General features: G+C 39.0%; 1 protein-coding gene across 1 annotated transcript in view; it reads right to left on the minus strand.

The window, feature by feature from the left end:
- Window positions 1–18,536, minus strand: part of LOC309550822 (uncharacterized protein) — a gene marked incomplete at both ends in the record, with an annotated part of 410,136 nt that overhangs the window by 61,916 nt on the left and 329,684 nt on the right. The window contains one exon of the mRNA XM_082251167.1: window positions 16,545–16,615. Within this exon, the coding sequence (XP_082107293.1) occupies window positions 16,545–16,615 (71 nt within the window). The remainder of the gene's footprint in view (window positions 1–16,544; window positions 16,616–18,536) is intronic.

Below are 18,536 nucleotides of genomic sequence, written 5' to 3' on the forward strand. Positions count from 1 at the left end.
GGATTATTCTCCAACAATGCCTATATTATCACGTATGTTTAACATTGTACATAATACTATTTCTGTATCCAGCCATCAAATTTCCAATCAACAACTACCTGGTCAGTGTGAGATGTCTACAAACTGAATGTTGACAGACATTGGTTTTCACCTGCCAGCAACATCTTATATTCCTGAGAGTAGGTAAACATTGTGCAGTAGATCCATGTGCACCTGAACTTTTCATTGTTCTCTTTAAGAGTAATATTTTCACTGTGATTAATTTTTAGTAATCTTGGAGGAACACAGTGTGAGTGTTGGGTTTTTTTTCTGTCTCCAAAGGGCAGGAATGCATGCCTTGGCTGCATTCACGAGATGAATTAGCATTGTTTTTCTTGTATAAATGTCTAGGAAGGTACAAAAGATGTAGCAAATTATTTACTCGATCAATCCCCAGATCACAGTCTGTCAGTTTTTTAATAGCGGTCTTAAACTGGTACCAAAAGCCCTGTCGTTTTTTTGCATGTCCAAGATATATGATGAAACATGCCCACAGCCTTCCCGCATTGCAAGCAGAGGTTGGATGACTGGTCGTACATTTTACGTACGACTGATGGGACTTTGTACCAGCTGCTCAAGACCTTATAACCCAGTTCCTGATATTTATTCGCTATAGAAGAGTATTGAGTGCAATAAAGAATATCTGCCCTTTGAGCAGAAGAAAATGTGGTCTCAAGATCCCTCTCCCATTAAAACAAGAAAAATAAACCAACAGCTGAATGAAAAGTTTATAAGCGGTCGAGACTGTATGGAAAGATGGACCAGAGGCCACACAGCGACGCTCAAAGGACGATTCCAGTTTCAGGGAAGGACTCCTAAGGACAGAGGACATAGACAGGACATTTTCAGCCACTATTAACCAGCTCTTTGCTAAAGGGACACAGATCAAAAGCAACAACAGTTTTGATCATATCACAGTGTCAATTCATCAATTGAAAGCGTTTGCAATTTTCTAAAAATTGTCCTGTATACTGCCAGCATAAGTCTTTAGCAAAGCAGATCAAAATGGCTGTTTTAAAGGGAAACAGTCATAAACAAATGTCATAGACCCCCCAAACTAAATGTTTGTACTTGTGTACTATAAAGATCAGACTGACATGGAACTTTTATATACAGGTAATCAGTGTTTAAGGTGCCATGCTGTGGACATTCAAAAACTTGCATATTCTTAACCACTTGCTGACCACATACTGTACATGTACGGCGGCAGAGTGGCTCTCCCAGGCAAAACCACGTATGGATACGTCATTTGCCTAGGACGAGCTAGGGGGGAAGCCGATGCGTGTGTCAGGTGGCTCTGATTGCCGCCTGACACCCGCGATCGTTCCCCCCTGAGAGAGAAGGATGGTCGGCTGTTGTAAACACAGCCGACCATCCTTCTCTCTGGGATGATCACAGAGCTCATGTGATCCTGCTATATAGGATCACATGTCTCTATGGTCATCTCAGAAGCCCAACCCCCATACAGTTAGAATCACTCCCCTAGGGTCACATTTAACCCCTTGATCACCTATACTTTTAACCCCTTCCCTGCCAGTGTCATTATTACAGTAACAGTGCATATTTTTAGCACTGATTACTGTAGTAATGTCAATGGTACCCCCAAAAGTGTCAAAAATGTCAGTCAGGGGTCTGATCTGTCTGCTGCAATGTCGCAGTCCCGCAAAAAAATGCAGATCGCCGCCATTACTAGTAAAGAAACTTTAAAAATGACATAAATCTTTCCCGTATTTAGTAGATGCGATAACTTTTGCGCAAACCAATAAAAATACGCTTATTGCGATTTTTTTTACCAAAGATATGTTGCAGAAAACACATTGAGAATGCCATATGGCAGAATGTGAAAAATATTGTTTTTTTTTTACAATTGTCACTTTTTTTGTTTATAGCGCAAAAAATAAAAATAGCACAGGTGATCAAATACCACCAAAAGAAAGCTCTATTTGTGGGGACAAAAGGACGTTAATTATATTTGGGTACAGTGTCGCACGACTGCGCAATATAACGCAGTGCTGAATCGCAAAATAGGGCATGGTCGTTTAGGGGGCAAATCCCTCTGGTCCAAAACTGGTTAAAAAGTAGCAAAAACAGTTTAGACTGGGTTCAGACCTATGCACTACATTAACTAATGCTGTATGTTGTTTCAAGTGGCAATTGCTGCAAACCGCAACTTTGAAAATATTGTGAAGCTTTTCACCTAAAAAGTAGCAGGAGCTTCTTTTGGGCGACAAATGCACATAGAGCAGCCCATTGAAGTGAATGGGATGCCCTTATTCACGACACACAGAATCACGTGAAAATCTCCCAAACAAATTGTGAGCGGGAGCAGAAGTTCCTGCTACGCGAAGTAAGTATGGGGCCATAATGTGGGTTAACATACTAAATTCCATTAACCTCCCTGGCGGTATGATTCTTTTGGATTTTAGGTGCTGAAAGCGGTACCATTATTTTGCATGTAATTCTTGTGAATGAGCAGCCCAAACCAACTGTATACATTTATTATATATAATATATATATATATATATATGTATATATACATATTATATATATATATATATATATATATAATGTATACAGTTGGTTTGGGCTGCTCATTCACAAGAATTACTTATATATATATATATATACATATATATACATGTATATACGTATATATATATATATATATATATATATATATATATGTGTGTATATATATATATATATATTTACATAAAAAGTACAGTAAAACTGCAGGAAAGGGCACTGGGGGCAATGTAATGTGACTATATTTTATTTTGAATGGTATCAATGTGTTTGGTGTGCTTTACATTTGAATTTGCCTCCGGTTCCACCCCCCGGCGGACGTCACGTTCATCACTCATGTTTCCTTGCCCGGCTCCCCATTTTCTTGTGGGTACTCTTGTCTCTTCAGCTCCCGGATCAGACGTTGGCACCCCACCTCATGGCAGCATTTCTCAATCTGATTTGGCCCAATACAGACCTACTTATATACTCCTGATGAGTGGGCATATTAGACCCACGAAACGCGTAGAGTTTACAATACAAGATATACCCAATACTATGCTACACGGATGCTGCAATGCTGTCATCATGCGCAATTTGCTGCTATTTTGTCAATTGTTTTCTACATGCTGTACATGTTTTGTAACTATACTTATGGCTATACATTTATATCGATTGTATGCTTTTACTCTACTAATAAATTTTACTCTTTGACTCTTCATGACTATTGTGGCAACCTCATATAAAGTCCCGCCTGGGCGACCGTTCTCTTGTCTTTATGTGTGTATATATATATATATATATTTACATAAAAAGTACAGTAAAACTGCAGGAAAGGGCACTGGGGGCAATGTAATGTGACTATATTTTATTTTGAATGGTATCAATGTGTTTGGTGTGCTTTACATTTGAATTTGCCTCCGGTTCCACCCCCCGGCGGACGTCACGTCGCCGGAGACGGAAGCCGGGGCTCGCAGACGATCGGGAGGAAGCTCCGCCGCCGCATACCGCCCGCATTCTTCGCTGGATCCCGGAGAAAAGGTAAGTAAAACCTCTACCAGGATCCATCGATCTTCCTAGCGCTACCCCGAGTGTGGCTCAGGGTTACCGCTTTTGGCTCTAAAATCTAACCCCGAGTCACGCTCGGGAATACCGCTAGGAAGGTTAATTGTAAATGGGCCACCAATGCACAGAAGGGACACAGCTGTGTTTTTAGTGTGCTAAAATGCAGAATTGCTGTGTTGATTTGTGTCCATTCAAAGTAAAACTTGCTGTAAACAAATCCTTATTTTCATTTCAGCAGTTCAGCTCATTTTCCTTCCCCCTTGCAGCAATGACTTGGCAGCTGGCTAGCCTTCTAATCTCTTATCTAAACCCAGAGGGTGAACAGGAAAAAAGGGAGAGTTCTGAGGCCTAACGTGAACACCTTCAGTGCTTCTATTGTAAATTTGAGGACTGATTGCTCCACAGTGTCTGCAGCTACAGCGAGAGCTTGTTTTAAAAACGTATTTACTGCTTGTTATGAATATGCAAATATTTGGATATACATAGCCTGGTCACAGTTCTATATGAAGGGGCCTTAGGATAAAGTTGTGTGACATTAAATAAACGTTATCACTGCCCTTTAAGTGATATTTATTAATTGACACTACCTGCCCTGAGTCTGCACGTTCTCCCTGTGCCTGTGTGTGTTTCCTCCAGGTACTCCAATTTCCTCCCACACTCCAAAGACATGCTGGTAGGTTAATTGGCTCCTGTCTAAATTGGTCCTAGTATGTGTATGTATGAATTTGAGTTAGGGACCTTAGATTGTAAGCTCTTTGAGAGCAGGGACTGATGTGAATATGCAATATACTGTATATGTAAAGCGCACAAATTGATGGTGCTATGTAATACCTTAAATAAAATAAATAAATAAATAAAATAAATTAAAAAATACACATTTTTTGGTAACATTATGAATGGAAATTCATTCACAATAGAAATAAAATAATACAAACTTCCAACGGACTTTAGTAGAAATATGCCCTGTTTAACGTTATGAAAAGATTATTTAAAACATTAAAAGTGCAGTATTGTTGTTTTCACCCATTTTAATACTTGAGTTTGTATGCTAACAAAATGCATAAAACCTTTTGTATGCTAGGTGTTTTACATTCTAATTCTGACTGTTGTAGTCATTAAATTATTAATAAAATTAATTATAAAGTATTGCCATCAAATGCATTAAAAATATGTCTTGAATGGCATATTGGTCTTTTCTGGTTAGAATTATAACAGGGTTGTGTACAGTGGATTACTCAACAATTCTGGTGCTAAAAGGAACTGGGAGATAAGAATTTAGGGTACATTTCATGCCTATTAAGAGACACTGTACCTTGCTTTTTTACATTCATATTATGACGCATGTTACACTCCAAAAGGGATAACACATAAATCTTGGAAATTTAATAATCTGTTTTTTTTTTTTGTTTTTTTTATAACATGTGGTTGTACCATGCATATCTTTTTTAATTTTTTCAATGTAAATGTCCAAACTGTTCATAATTATTTGCTACAACATAGGCTTTTACTTTCAATAAAGCCTAATGAGCAGTTTCCGTTCAGTTAATGATCACATTTACAAATCTACAATCAATTAGCTGGTTTATGCAAGAAGTATTGGGTTTACTTCCTTTAAAAAATAAATGACCCATGGCTCTTCATAGTCTGTTTGTTATAATTAGCATACTGTCTTTTAAAGAGGACAGTGTGTTTTCTGTTCATTAACAGTAATACTACCTTGGCATACAATCAGTCCCCATGATCTAAAAGCACCAAGGACGCCAAATTATCCTCTCTACTAGGACAAAATCAATTAACACCACTAGGGATGTCATTATTGTCACATTAAGTCACCTGATAGCCACAAGGGAAAACAAAATGATTTCTGGAATTTGTAATGTTAGAGGTCTAAAACCAGACACGAGCAGTTAAAGAGAATCCTGGAGCCGCTTTAAATATAACAAGCAGGCAAGTCGAAAATATTTTTTAAATAGAATTTGTTTATATGCTCCCATTAACTTGGCACTTATGCAAGTTATTGATTATTATGCTGTGGTATGCAAAGCATCTGTATAGTTAGCATACAGTAAAGGAAAAGGAAAGCAAAGTAAATTGGCAAGTAATGGCAATGCTGATACAATTGAAAATATCCAAACTGGAAAGCAGTTAGATTTTTATTGGGTTTTAAGTTTGTATATTTACCTCCTTTGTAATGTGATATTATTGGGTTAAAAGTCGGCAAGTGCTGTTTAAAAAATAAAATATTGGTTGCTAATATCAACATTTTCAAACCTCATTCTGCACTGATTTACATCTGTAATCAAAGGCCAAGATACTCGGGCAATAGCCAAAACCTATTCTGCAGTGTAACAAAGAATCCCAAATCCCATATTCGATTAACAGCAATGAAGTTGTGGATGTCTGTGGGCTAGATTATGTAAAAATAGTTGTATTACAACTAAGGTTTCCTATTTTCCAGGGTTCCTACAATTTAGGAAGACACCTGGTTTGTAGACATGCACCTATACCATTTAGTCTGTGTTAAGAGTGAAGCACTTTATTGAACACGAATATGCTCAGTGCACTGTGACAGTTCTTGGCAAGAAGTCTCTTGATCTCTTGAGTCACCTCCTATTTTTGATTTTTTAATTCTTGCTTTGTTCTAGTTGTGATTGCAGCTTGCCTTCTGGGTTGTGCTGTCTGTCTGCTCACCGGCAGTTGACAACAGTGGGGTAAACGTGAGCGCCATTAACTGGGAAAAATCATAAAAGCAAACCCTTAAGGCTTGGACCTGGGCACTGGAGATAGCAACAACGATGGCAGCATCATTGTTGCCTCTGCTTGGGGAACCCACATTTTCAATATGATCCTACAAAAAATCCACAAAAGACCTATTTATTGTTGCAGTTTTACTGACTGACTGTAAGAAAAGCGGCATGATTCAATAAAGTTGCCGATGATTTTGTAAAAATACAAGCCAAACTTTTCAGCCCAACACAAGTTATATGCATGATTATAAGAATATATCCATGTAATATAGTAACAATTCAATTACAGTATTTCCTGCAACATCCGTAAACAGTGATTTGGAAGGCTGTTGTGTAAGTCATTTAAACTGCACTGCTAAACAATGCTCAATTCTGTTGTAATGTAAGCCAAAACTACATATGACTTTTATAATTTTCTGTCCTACTTCAGGGGGTATTTAATTAAGTCTATCCTGTCTAACATGATCTGATGTCATTGAACAAGGATATGTTCTTTGTTAGCGGAGCTCTTACTTTCAGACTCCTCTGTGTATTTGATACCATGGTAACAGAACAGTAAGCTAAAGCCAATGAGATAATGAGATATTCTCGTTGTAATTGTGCTTCATGAGGGCACCAGTTCCCAAGGGTGCTATGTGACAGCCTTACAACTGCTAATAGAATTTACAAAACACACAAATATTAGTAGGAAGCCAATTGCAACAAAAACCATGCAAACACGTGTGGTGTGTTGGATCTTCTCTGCTCTGTAAATTAAGTTGGGCACATGTATGCATCGCTCACTCTGAAGCATTATTTTAATGACTATCATTACATCTAAATCATGAAAACTTCAAGGAACTTCAGGTTTGAAACGAACTAACCAGCCCGTGAGCTGCATTATAATTATGTCTACATGCTACAGGCAGAGACATGCTGTATAGTGATCAGCAGAGCTGAGCTCTTGAATATTTTATTTAGAGAATAGCCTGTAAATATAGATAGATTGATCACATTGTACCTGTCAGTGTTACAGATTCTGCATAGATGGCAATTAAAACTGGATGCCAGGTGTACATTCCCTGCGCCTGCCAAGCAATCCTCACAAGTCAAAAGGGGTGCTTTGAGTTGACACACGCCTTGCATTCCACCATGGTAGTATAAATCCTTCATAAAGCACCTCCAAGCTGTAATGGTTTGTTCACTCATTATTGTCCATTCATTCATCATTCCTTCATCCATTCATTAATTTTGCTTGCATACCTTTATTTTCCCCTAAATCAGAACCTCATTCTGTTCTTTAAAAAAAAATATAACAATGGTGGCCCTCTAGGTATATATTTGCACCAGGCCCCTGAAGCTGGATGGGCCCATGGTAGGACCCCTGCTATCAATGGATGTATGGATGGAGGCTTCTGTTTGTGTTTGCTGTCTCCTTATTTTCCTGGCTCTTTAAGATGTATGTTCATATCCAGGATTGGTTAGTTCTGGCCCTGGGCCAATCTATGATTGTGGTCCAGTAAACGGCAACATTGGAAAGTAACAATCATGGTATGTCAGTACATTTCTGCTCCTGTAGAAATTTTGTATTTGAAAGAATAATGCAATTACTGATACTAGTGAAACAATATTTCAAAGGGCCAGTGATATAATTTAATTTGCTCTAGGTTGGCTGTTCTCAGGACTGAGGGAGGTCCACTCCATTTCAGTGTTGACCCTAAAATCAACCTAACCTTTGATAAAACATTTCTAAGGTAACAGTGCTTTAGTATAGGATAGGGATGAGGTTTGGGTTTGCCAATACCATGGGTTTGAGTCAAATAATGCAGGTTTGAGATTCACGGCCCTGGCGAATGTATATTGCAAATGTACATTACCAAAAGTGTTGGGACGCCTGCCTTTACATGCACATGACCATCCCAGTCTTGGACAGCAGGGTTCAATATTGAGTTGGCTCACTCTTTGCAGCTATAACAGCTTCAACTATTCTGGGAAGGTTATATACAAGGTTTAGGAGTATGTCTATGGGAATGTTTGACCATTCTTCCAGAAGTGCATTTGTAAGGTCAGGCACTGATGTGGATGAGAAGGCCGGGCTCGCAGTCCCCGCACTAATTCATCCCAAAGGTGTTCTATCGGGTTGAGGTCAGGACTTTGTGGAGGCTAGTCAAGTTCCTCCACCCCAAACTCACTCATCTGTGTCTTTATGGACATTGCTTTGTGTGTGTATGATGCTGTAGCTGTCCCACGTTGGCTCTAAGCCTGAGAACTGATCGATCACATGACTACTGATTGCTTAGCTCTTGGTCTTCTTGGAGCAAAAAAAGCTCACTGCCAGTCACTGCTCTATGTACTGCCCCTTCGGCACTCTCCGCTCTGCCCCTCTAGCATTCACTAAAGCACTGGGCATGAGAGGGGCCAGGAAAAGCTGGTTTCATCTCTCAGCTGGGTGAGAGGCAGAGCCAGCTGTCAATCAGGCAGTTGGGTAAATCCCAATAATATGATCAGGATCCAAGACCACTCATGTGACGTGACGCCGCCGCGACTACTAATTGTGGCGGCGTTTACACGTGAGTGTTTATGCATGTTTTGTACTTACTGATTGAGATCCTTGGAGTAAGTGGATATTAGAGTCAGTGTTTCTGGTTTCCGTGCTATGTGTTTCCTGGTACTCCCTGCTATGTTCACTGGATTGTAATTGGCGCAATATTACATTCCATCTGGTAAGTTTGCACTGCATGTGGAGAAGATGGAGTGATGTACTGAATATTTTATGTTTGCTACCATCATTGGTGTCCCTTTCTTATTCATTCCAATTAATATCTTGATGATATACTACATTATGAGTTTTTCCTTTTAATTTTTCATTGTATGGTGGTGGGAGAGACGCAGCCACTCATCAGTAACACCGGGCTCCTTCTGAAGATCCACATAGGCACCTTCAGTGTAATCAATTAAGTGAGCTACTTTCTTCTGTTTGGTGAGTGGCCATTTTTCCCATACTTCTACATATGAAGGACGGTTTCACTTGACCCTTTTTTAGACTTTTTCATGGTCACATATATCAGTGGTTGATTTTTACATGTATCATTACCCTAAGGAGGATCTTTGCACTTTAATTGCTGATCACCAGTTATAGTATGTGTTGTTTATTAGCGCTGCAATTTTTGTATATGTTTTCAAAAGAGGTTTGTGTGTTTTTTCTCAATTGTTAGCCGCTTTTACCATAACCAGCGCTGATCTTTTCTTTTCATAAATTGGATCCTTCCAGAGCCTGGAGCGGCTCTGCTACATCAGCTGACAGCGTGTAATAGCCTGATATTAACTAACTCTGGGACACAAGAAAGTAACAGTAAGTGCATTTCTGAGACCTAAGAGAAGTAAAGCCAAAAAAAAAAAGCTATGGTCATGATTCTCTTTTAACTTTTGTTGATAGAGCCTTTTTTCTTAAGGTTAATCTGCGAAGCAAATAAAATCGGGCTTTTGTTTCAGAGGTGGTATTTAGGGTTTTTTATTTCTTTTTGGGGTTTATTGGTTTTTATTTTGTGTTGCTGGGGCAATTTTTAAGTTTGGACACCTTAAGGGGGAGTATTCACTTGTTAATAACCATCTTTTCTTGTTGCTGCTTTTTGTTAGTTGCATGCCACTGCATCATTTGAACAAAATAAATAAGTGCACATAAACCACCTCACATTACATCATTCACAAGCACTGCACTCCCTATCCCCATTGTTTAAATAAAAGTTAGTCATTCACCAGTTAGGTCTATTATCCCTGAAAAAAAAAAACCTGTCCTGACGATTTTACACTGCAGTATTTTAATTCTTATAGTAAAGCCCCAGTCTGTGCTTTACGGCTGCAACTAACGATTATTTACATAATCAATTAGTTGACCAATCATATTGGGTAAATATATAAATAGCCAGCTATATGGCTGGGGAACAAAACATCGAATCCACTATGAGAATAACAGATAAAAGAGATACAGTATATATACTATTAGAGGTTGAATCTGGTGCATATCATCAGACTCAGAGATCAAAATGTTTATGTAAATAAAAGAAAATATAAAAAAGACCTAAAACACTGTTTTGCAGATTTTCAGGCAGGATTATAATATAATATTATACATGAAAGAGTCCCTTGTCATAGGCAGGTTGCTTGATACAAGCTACCTGTGCCTGCTGTCACTTATGCTGGCCATACATAAACAACTTTTTCCTTTGAAAATGTTACAGTAATTTTAAGAATGTTTGTTCCATTTTATAATCAATAATGTTTTCAACTCGACGTTTGTTTTTGGCCACAGTCACAGAAAAATTTGAAGGAGTAGAATAGAAAACTTTTGTTTATCGAACACATTTTCAGACAGTGTATGTGGTTCTTGTTCAGAAATTACATTCATTGTAAAAATTAATGTTAAAAGAAATTCAGATTTGTTCATTCATCGAATGTAGAAAGAATTTTCATATACATATTTTCGTCCGAAAATCGATTTGTGTATTGCCAGCATTTTAGCAGCAGCAGCCTGTTTTTTTTTTTTTTTTTTTAATCACCTCTCATGATGAGGTTTAAAAAAACAAAAATTAGCCTTTTATAGTACAAAAACAGCAGATAATCACTACTGTAAAGGGTTAATTTATACCGTAAAACAATTAAAGTAATAATATATATATATATATATATATATATATATATATATATACACTGTATATATATATATATATATATATATATATATATATATATAACCTAGGGGTATTTTAACTGGGAGTCAGACATGAAGCTACATAAAGAGTGGAGGTGGGGATATAAATCATTTTATATTAATGTTAAACTAGACTTTTTTGCATGAATATAATCACTTTAAATAATTTTAATAAAAAGGAACAGCAAAGGCGCTTCTAAGTGCAGTAGTTACAGGTGCTTTATTGCCTCAAGGAGATAAAAAACACTTACTAGAAAGGAAACAGTAGGTGCGCAAGCTCATTAAACTAATGAAAGTCATTGGGTCACTGTGGTGTCCAGGAGCTGTTCGGCAGATTGTATCCTTGTGAGGGGTCTCTGTGTCGGTGGCAGCACTGATGGGAAGGATCCTGGGCCAGCCAGCAATAGAGAACCATGGAGGGTGGAAACCCCAACCGCCTGGTCTCACTTTGCCCATTTTTTGCTCATTGATTGGCATATACCATTGCCGCAAGCCCCTTTGCAAAACTTGCCGGTTTGTCAAGCATGGACAAAAGGAATTTCACACCAAAGGTAAAACCTACCCTAATAAGGAATTTCATACATGCTCATCTGATTACGTGGTTTATTCCTTGACCTGTACCTGCAACCTACTTTAACTGGGAAGCACCATCAGAACGTTATGTAAACGCTTTGGCAAACATCGCCGCTTCATTCCTGAAGGAAAGGATATACATAGTATGCCTAGACATTTCACTAATAGCCTGAGAGTTTGGATTATCGAGACAATGCCCAGAGACCTCCCTTCGTCTGAGCGATTTCGCAAACTGTGCCAGAGGGAGACCTTCTTGATTTTTGCATTCAATGTTTTGTCCCCTGGGGGCCTAAACAAGGAACTAGAAACCCATACATTATTGTAAAAAAATCAGTACTGTATTTCTTCCATCTTGACCCTAATTTCCAATAAATTCCAGTTTTTTACTTTCAGGCTTCAAAACATATCTCTTCCTATACTTACAGAGACACGGACTAAGGCACCAAGCTGTCTATCTAAGTCTGCATATCATAGAGAGTTTAGAGATATAGCCCATTTTTATATTATACTATTTTATTATTATTTTTTTTTTCCATTACCATAATTCTCAGTTTTGCACCACCAATTCCTTATTTCTTCTCATTTAATATATAATGTCCCCATGTGATTGTATAGGAGATTATAGAAATATATTCCTGTATCCCCACTGGTTACTACATTATTATTATTTTTTTTGTCTATTTCTCTATTTTTGCACTCTTTTGCCTGTATTCCATTTATGTTATATCCTTTGTGTCATTTCCCATAATTTTTAATGTTATTCAGTTTGAAACTTCATTACATGTCCCATAATTTGTTATGCACCCATTTCATTCTTGGAGATTAGCAGTCACCGAAGGGTTTCTGTATCGCTTCTCGGATCACAGCCCCACCCCGCTGTTATAAAAAATCTCTCTCTCACTGTCCATTACCCTCGGCATGAGGAAGGAGCCAATGGGCATGCTCCGAAACGCGTCCTGTCCCCTCTGATGTCACTTCCGGGTCCTGCGTTTCACGCTGGATTCGACAGCGTGCATTGCTCTTCCTACTTCCACCCTCCATGGTTCTCCACTGCTGGCCAGCCTAGGATCCTCCACATCAGTACTGCCACCGACACAGAGACCTGTCACAGGGATACAACCCGCTGAACACCCGCTGGAAACCTCCTGGACACCGCTGTGACCCAGTGACTTTCATGACTTTAATGAGCTTGCACACCTACTGTTTCCAGTAAGTGTTTTTATCTCCTTGAGGCAATAAAGCACCTGTAAATGCTGCACTTAGAAGCGCCTTTGCTTTTTCTTTTTGTTTCTATTAGAGAGCTACTTCCCTCTCCTTGAAGTACTGCTGAAGTGTGCATCTCAGGACTACCTGCCCCCTTTTCTAACCCCCCAGGGTGGTCCCGTGCTAGCCATTCCCCCCAGAGTGCCCTGTTTTCTATTGTCTAAACCATTTTAATGCTCAATACTGATAAACCTTTACTTTAAATTTCATTGCAATGCCTTATATTACCTCCAGTCTACCAGCCTCCAGCTTCTATGGGTTCAGATCCTGATTTTCCCTGCACAGAGCCCTAAAGAGATTGTAAACCATGTTTTTTTTTTAAAGAAACTTGTCACACTTACCTGCTCTGTGCAATGTTTTACACAGAACAGCCCTGATTCTCCTCTTCTGGGATCCCCCACCTGCGCTTCTGTCTCCTCCTACCTTCAGAGTGGTCCTATAGCAAGGTGGAAAGTATAATATATATTGCCCCTACAGCAAGGTAAGAAAACTTCTGCCTTTAGAATCACTCACTTCCTTCTCCCTACATGTCTCATGATGCATTGCCCCTCACACATTTACATTCACAAGTTTTCAGGCACTTACGGACATGTATGGATGGTGTACTGAGCTTTTTGTCTAATGCATTAGATTTCCTGATATGTGAACAAATAATGCATTCTAACGAATTGACTAACCAACTAATCGATTATGAAAATAGTTGACAACTATTTTCATAATCGATTATAATCAATTATGTTGATTAGTTGCTTCAGCCCTACTGTGCTCTTTATCTCTAGTACAATTAGGCCTAGTTTTTCTATTTAAAATTGTTCTGCTTTTTACACTGCTGGGGCAGCTTCTGTATATTAATTCAGGTAGTAGAATACCTGACATACTCTTTCGGGTTTATTTACTAAAAGAAAATCTTCTGTGCACTACAAGTTCACTGCAAGTGCACTTGGAAGTGCAGTCGCTGTAGATCTGAGAGGGCATGCAAAAAAAAAAAAAAATAGCATTTTTGCTTGCACATGATTGGATGATAGATTTCAGATCTTCCCCTCAGATCTACAGCGACTGCACTTCCAAGTGCACAGTGGATTTGCCTTTAGTAAATAACCCCCCCCCCCCCCCCCCGGTCTCTAGTAAATTTTGGCCAATTCTCTCTCATTAAAATGCCCTGCTGCTGGCTAGTTTTACATTATGGACTGATCTATATCCGCTTTGATGAGAAAGCATGTGTCTCTGTTACCTTTATTAGCCTTTTATTTACTGAAATGAATCTGATTGGGGAGCTGCTTCTGTATCTACTCAAGCTAATTGTAAAAAAAAAAACTTCAGCACTGGCATGTAAAGAAACTGCTGCCTGCTATAGCATGCACATGGCCTCCATGACATTGCCCAGCTTCCCATTTCTTTGTTTTTTACAGTAGTCCTAAAAGTTTAGATTTTAACAAGATTTGCTCCAATTATCATCATTAGGATTCACCTGTAAGTGTGGATAAGGTTTGACAAACACTTGAAAAATCAAATCCGAGTTGATTCGTCCATCAGTATTATAAAACTCCATGGTGTGCTTGCGTTAGTCTTCAAAGTGCTACTTTTGTGCCTGTGGAGCCACCACTGGATATTGATCCTTGTATAAATGGGGCTTCAACTTATTCCAAAGTCAAGATTAAGCCCCTCTCCTTCAATGATGGAACTCTGTGCCTGTCAGGGGGTAAGGCTTAGTGTTGGGATCTTGTCTTTGGAAAATTGAGGTCCTATGTAAAGCCTGGGTTGGGACTAGCATCCATGCAGCTTTACAGAGATACAGGAAATAATTTGAAGACTAATACAAGTACGTTCAGGCACCACAAGGTCTCCACATTCTATTCAGGACTGTTGTTGCCTTAGAATTGATTTAGGCCAGATCAGTTTCACCTTAACTTTTAACAAAACAGTGACCCAAGAGGTTACTAAGATACCTATGCAATAAATGTATTAATTATTAGCGATAATCAAGCTGTATATGGGATGGAGTCACATGGAGGAATTTTGGTGGCTATTGGGATAATATATATATATATATATATATATATATAACAGCTCAAAAAAATTAAAGGAACACTTTGAAAACACATCCGATCTCAATGGCGAAAAAAATGTCATGCTGGTTATCTATACTGATATGGACTGGGTAATGTGTTAGGAACGAAAGCATGAAACATCATTTGATGGAAATTAAAATGATCAACCTACAGAGGGCTGGATTCAAAGACACCCCCACGAAAATCTCATTGCAGCAACTCAAAATGGTACTCAGTAGATTGTATAGCCTCCCTCATGCTTGTATGCATGCCTGACAATGTCGGGGCATGCTCCTAATGAGATGACCGATGGGGTTCTGGGGGATTTCCTTCTGGATCAGGGCATCACTGAGCTCCTGAACAGACTGAGGTGAAACCTGAAGGCATCGGATGGACCGTAACATAATGTCCCAGAGGTGTTCTATTGGATTTAGGTCAGGCGAGTGTGGGGGCCATTCAATGAACTCAAGTACGGTACTTCATGTAAAACCATTTCTGTTTGGAGGTTGTCTCATTGTTGCCCATCTAGTGCACCTGTTGGTAAATTCATTAGCACCATTAAATAAATAGTGTTGAGCAGTGTATATATATATATATATATATATATACACGTATATCTTGTTGAATGGTGGAGGGAAATTAGGGACCTGTAAAAACCCATGTACATACATACAAATTCCATTCAAAGAATATCCCTTGTGGGAATTTACCCAGGGCCTCAAAACTGCAATACCATAAAAAACAACCACTAAGCCACTATGATCACGGATCATTTTGTTTTCTATAGTCTTCTACAAAAGCCTGCCTGGTAATAGGCATGCTTACACTGTAAACTGCTATGAAAATGATGGGTCTAGATAAAATAATAACATTTTACATCTACATTTCTGACTTGTCTAGTTTTTGATTTAGGATAGCACCCTGTTTAGGATGAATCATAAAATATATCAATGCAACAAACACAAAAAAGTTGTATACCATTGACTGTTTATCAGTATGTCATGCATTAGATTATCAGTATGCAATATATTGTATTAGATTTATCTTTATTATGGTAACAAGGGTTACATTAACCTTTCCCGTTTATATACCACCAATACACACATTTCTTTATAATATGTTATTGTGTCAGTATAGTTTTACTCTAATAAAAGTATATGTCGCTGCCATTTATAGTGGTACGGGAAGTATAGTATTAAAGTAGATTAACATTTACAATTGAAATACTGTATTTTCATATATTCTTGGAGCGATGGATACAAGAGTAAAGTATTGTTTATTTAGTATAAACAGTCAGCTGTGCAGACTTTATGCATAATGCAGGGATGAGATTTACATGCAGGCATTAAATCCATTTATATCATTTACAGGCAACCTCTGATGTTGAAAGGAGAAAAGAGCAAATACAAATTTATCCTGATAGAACAAATGGTAACTATTTTCAGATGCCTGCATCAACAAGATGCACAGGTTAGTGTGAAGTGTGATAAAAGGGATGTAGCAGAGAACTGTTGTGCAAATGCAAGTCTAATGACATTAAAGAGAGTGGAAAAGCTTGATTTCATTTGGAGTGACATGGAACATACACAAATGCAAAGTCTTAGCAATTCACTCACTTTTCCGTAGTCTGTGCTCCACTGGAATGCTTCTACTTATACATGCAGATTGATGTGCAGACCGTAAAAGACTGGAAATGAAAACAAGATGAAAAGTTGAAGACTTAACATAATCTTGAATTTATGGATAAAATAATCAAGGTTAGTGATAGAGTAATGCTAGAACTGCATAAACATAGACTTGACTTACAGTACTTGTATATTATATTATATAGATAATACAGATCAGATGAGTTAGTGACCATAGCTCAAGCATAATATGTAAAGCATATTTAAGGCAACTCCAATCAAAACAAGTCATTAGTAAATCTCCTCCTAAACTGATACAGATCCCATGACCCCACTCAAGAGATCTCCCCTACAGTGACAATGTTTTTTCAGACCTCTCTATCTGTATGTTGAATATGCCACCCAAAATACATGCTACATATAGTTCTTTAGATATCCTAAAAGGGCACATTAACTGCATTACTGTTATTCCTTACTCCACATCTAGCTGTGTTCTCCATGGCATTGATGCTCAATTAGAAATCTGCGTTTTACATGGGAGCCCACAGTGCTTCTCCTGTGCTTGAGTGCTAATCATTTATAGGATTCCTGTGCTGAGAGAAATATGGAGCTTGCCATTACTGACCTTGTTTTGATAATTCTAGTTATCTGGCGGTGTCTGGTTTATATTTTCTAACACTAACTCAGAACAAGCATGTACTGTAGATCAGAAAGTGAAGTCAGAACTCTGCTTGTTACAGTATGGTGTTTCTTAAGACAATTGATCAGCATGACCGCTAGTGGGAGGGCTATATAGGTACATTCGAGCATGAGAGGTTTTTGTATGTTCCGGCAGAACGTTCTTGTACGTTTTTGTACGTTCCTGTGTGTTTCCGGCAGACCTTCCATTTCAACAAGCTGCCAAGCACACAGGAATGCACAAAAAGTATGGCAGACACAATTTTTTAAATTTTGTCACACCAAACCGCATGTTGCTGTGGTACAATGCGTTTCTGTAGCCATGAACCCACCTGTGTTTGCTAGATGTGTAGGAGCAGGCACGTGTGGGGGGGGGAGGGTGTTTGACCACCTGCCCCTTTGCCCCTTGATGCCCAAAGTGCCCTTTTGTCAAGGCAGACATCCCAAGTCTCCAGCAAAGTGCTGAAGTATCTCGTGAGGTGCAGGAGTCTCCCCCATTTGGGCTGTGGCTCTCTGACACCCGCAAGTGCTGCGCAATGTCCCAGCTGCTGGCTGTCAGCTGTCAGCATATCCCCAATTCAGAATGGAGCTGATGCTTCCTGTGTAGTTCCGGCTCATCCTGTCACAGGCGGAGTGATATTAAATGCACTCCACCTGCGAGAGGAGAGATACAGGAAGCATCGGCTCTGCATGCTTCTTCTAGCGCCACTCCTCATACTCTGGTGTTGAGGTGTCTCAGAGGAGCCAGCATTTCCCACCAGCAGTACCAGCCAGCGGTAACCACCAGCAGTACCCACCAGCAGTACCAGCCAGCAGTACCCACCAGCAGTACCAGCCAGCAGTACCCACCAGCAGTACCAGCCAGCAAGTTTACCGCAGTGCACCCATGTGAAAGCAGCCCTAGGCCTCTTTCACATGATCGGTCTGTGCATTAGCGTGTGTATATTGTTGCAATTTGTTTTTTCAAACCTAGTTGTGTTCTGTCATAATAAAATGTCATGTCCTTGTTCATACATGTATGAACAAGGACATGACATTTTCTGGCTGCCCAAGTCACATGTACTTGGGGTGCAACTAGCCCCCAGCACATAATTGTAAATATCCCAGCTTGTGCAGTGTTTCTAACTCCTACATTTGTCTGCCCTATCAATACAGAATCATCCATATCGATACGCGTATCAGGAAGGAATGCGTCATGATTAGTGTTGAGCGAACACGGACTGTATTATTCGTGTTCGTACCGAATAATTGGATTTTTTGTACCCGAACATGGACATGGACACTTTACTGTATGTTCGGGTAAAA

This window comes from Pelophylax lessonae, assembly GCF_965119305.1.
Source record: "Pelophylax lessonae genome assembly, chromosome: 3".
NCBI lineage: Eukaryota > Metazoa > Chordata > Amphibia > Anura > Ranidae > Pelophylax > Pelophylax lessonae.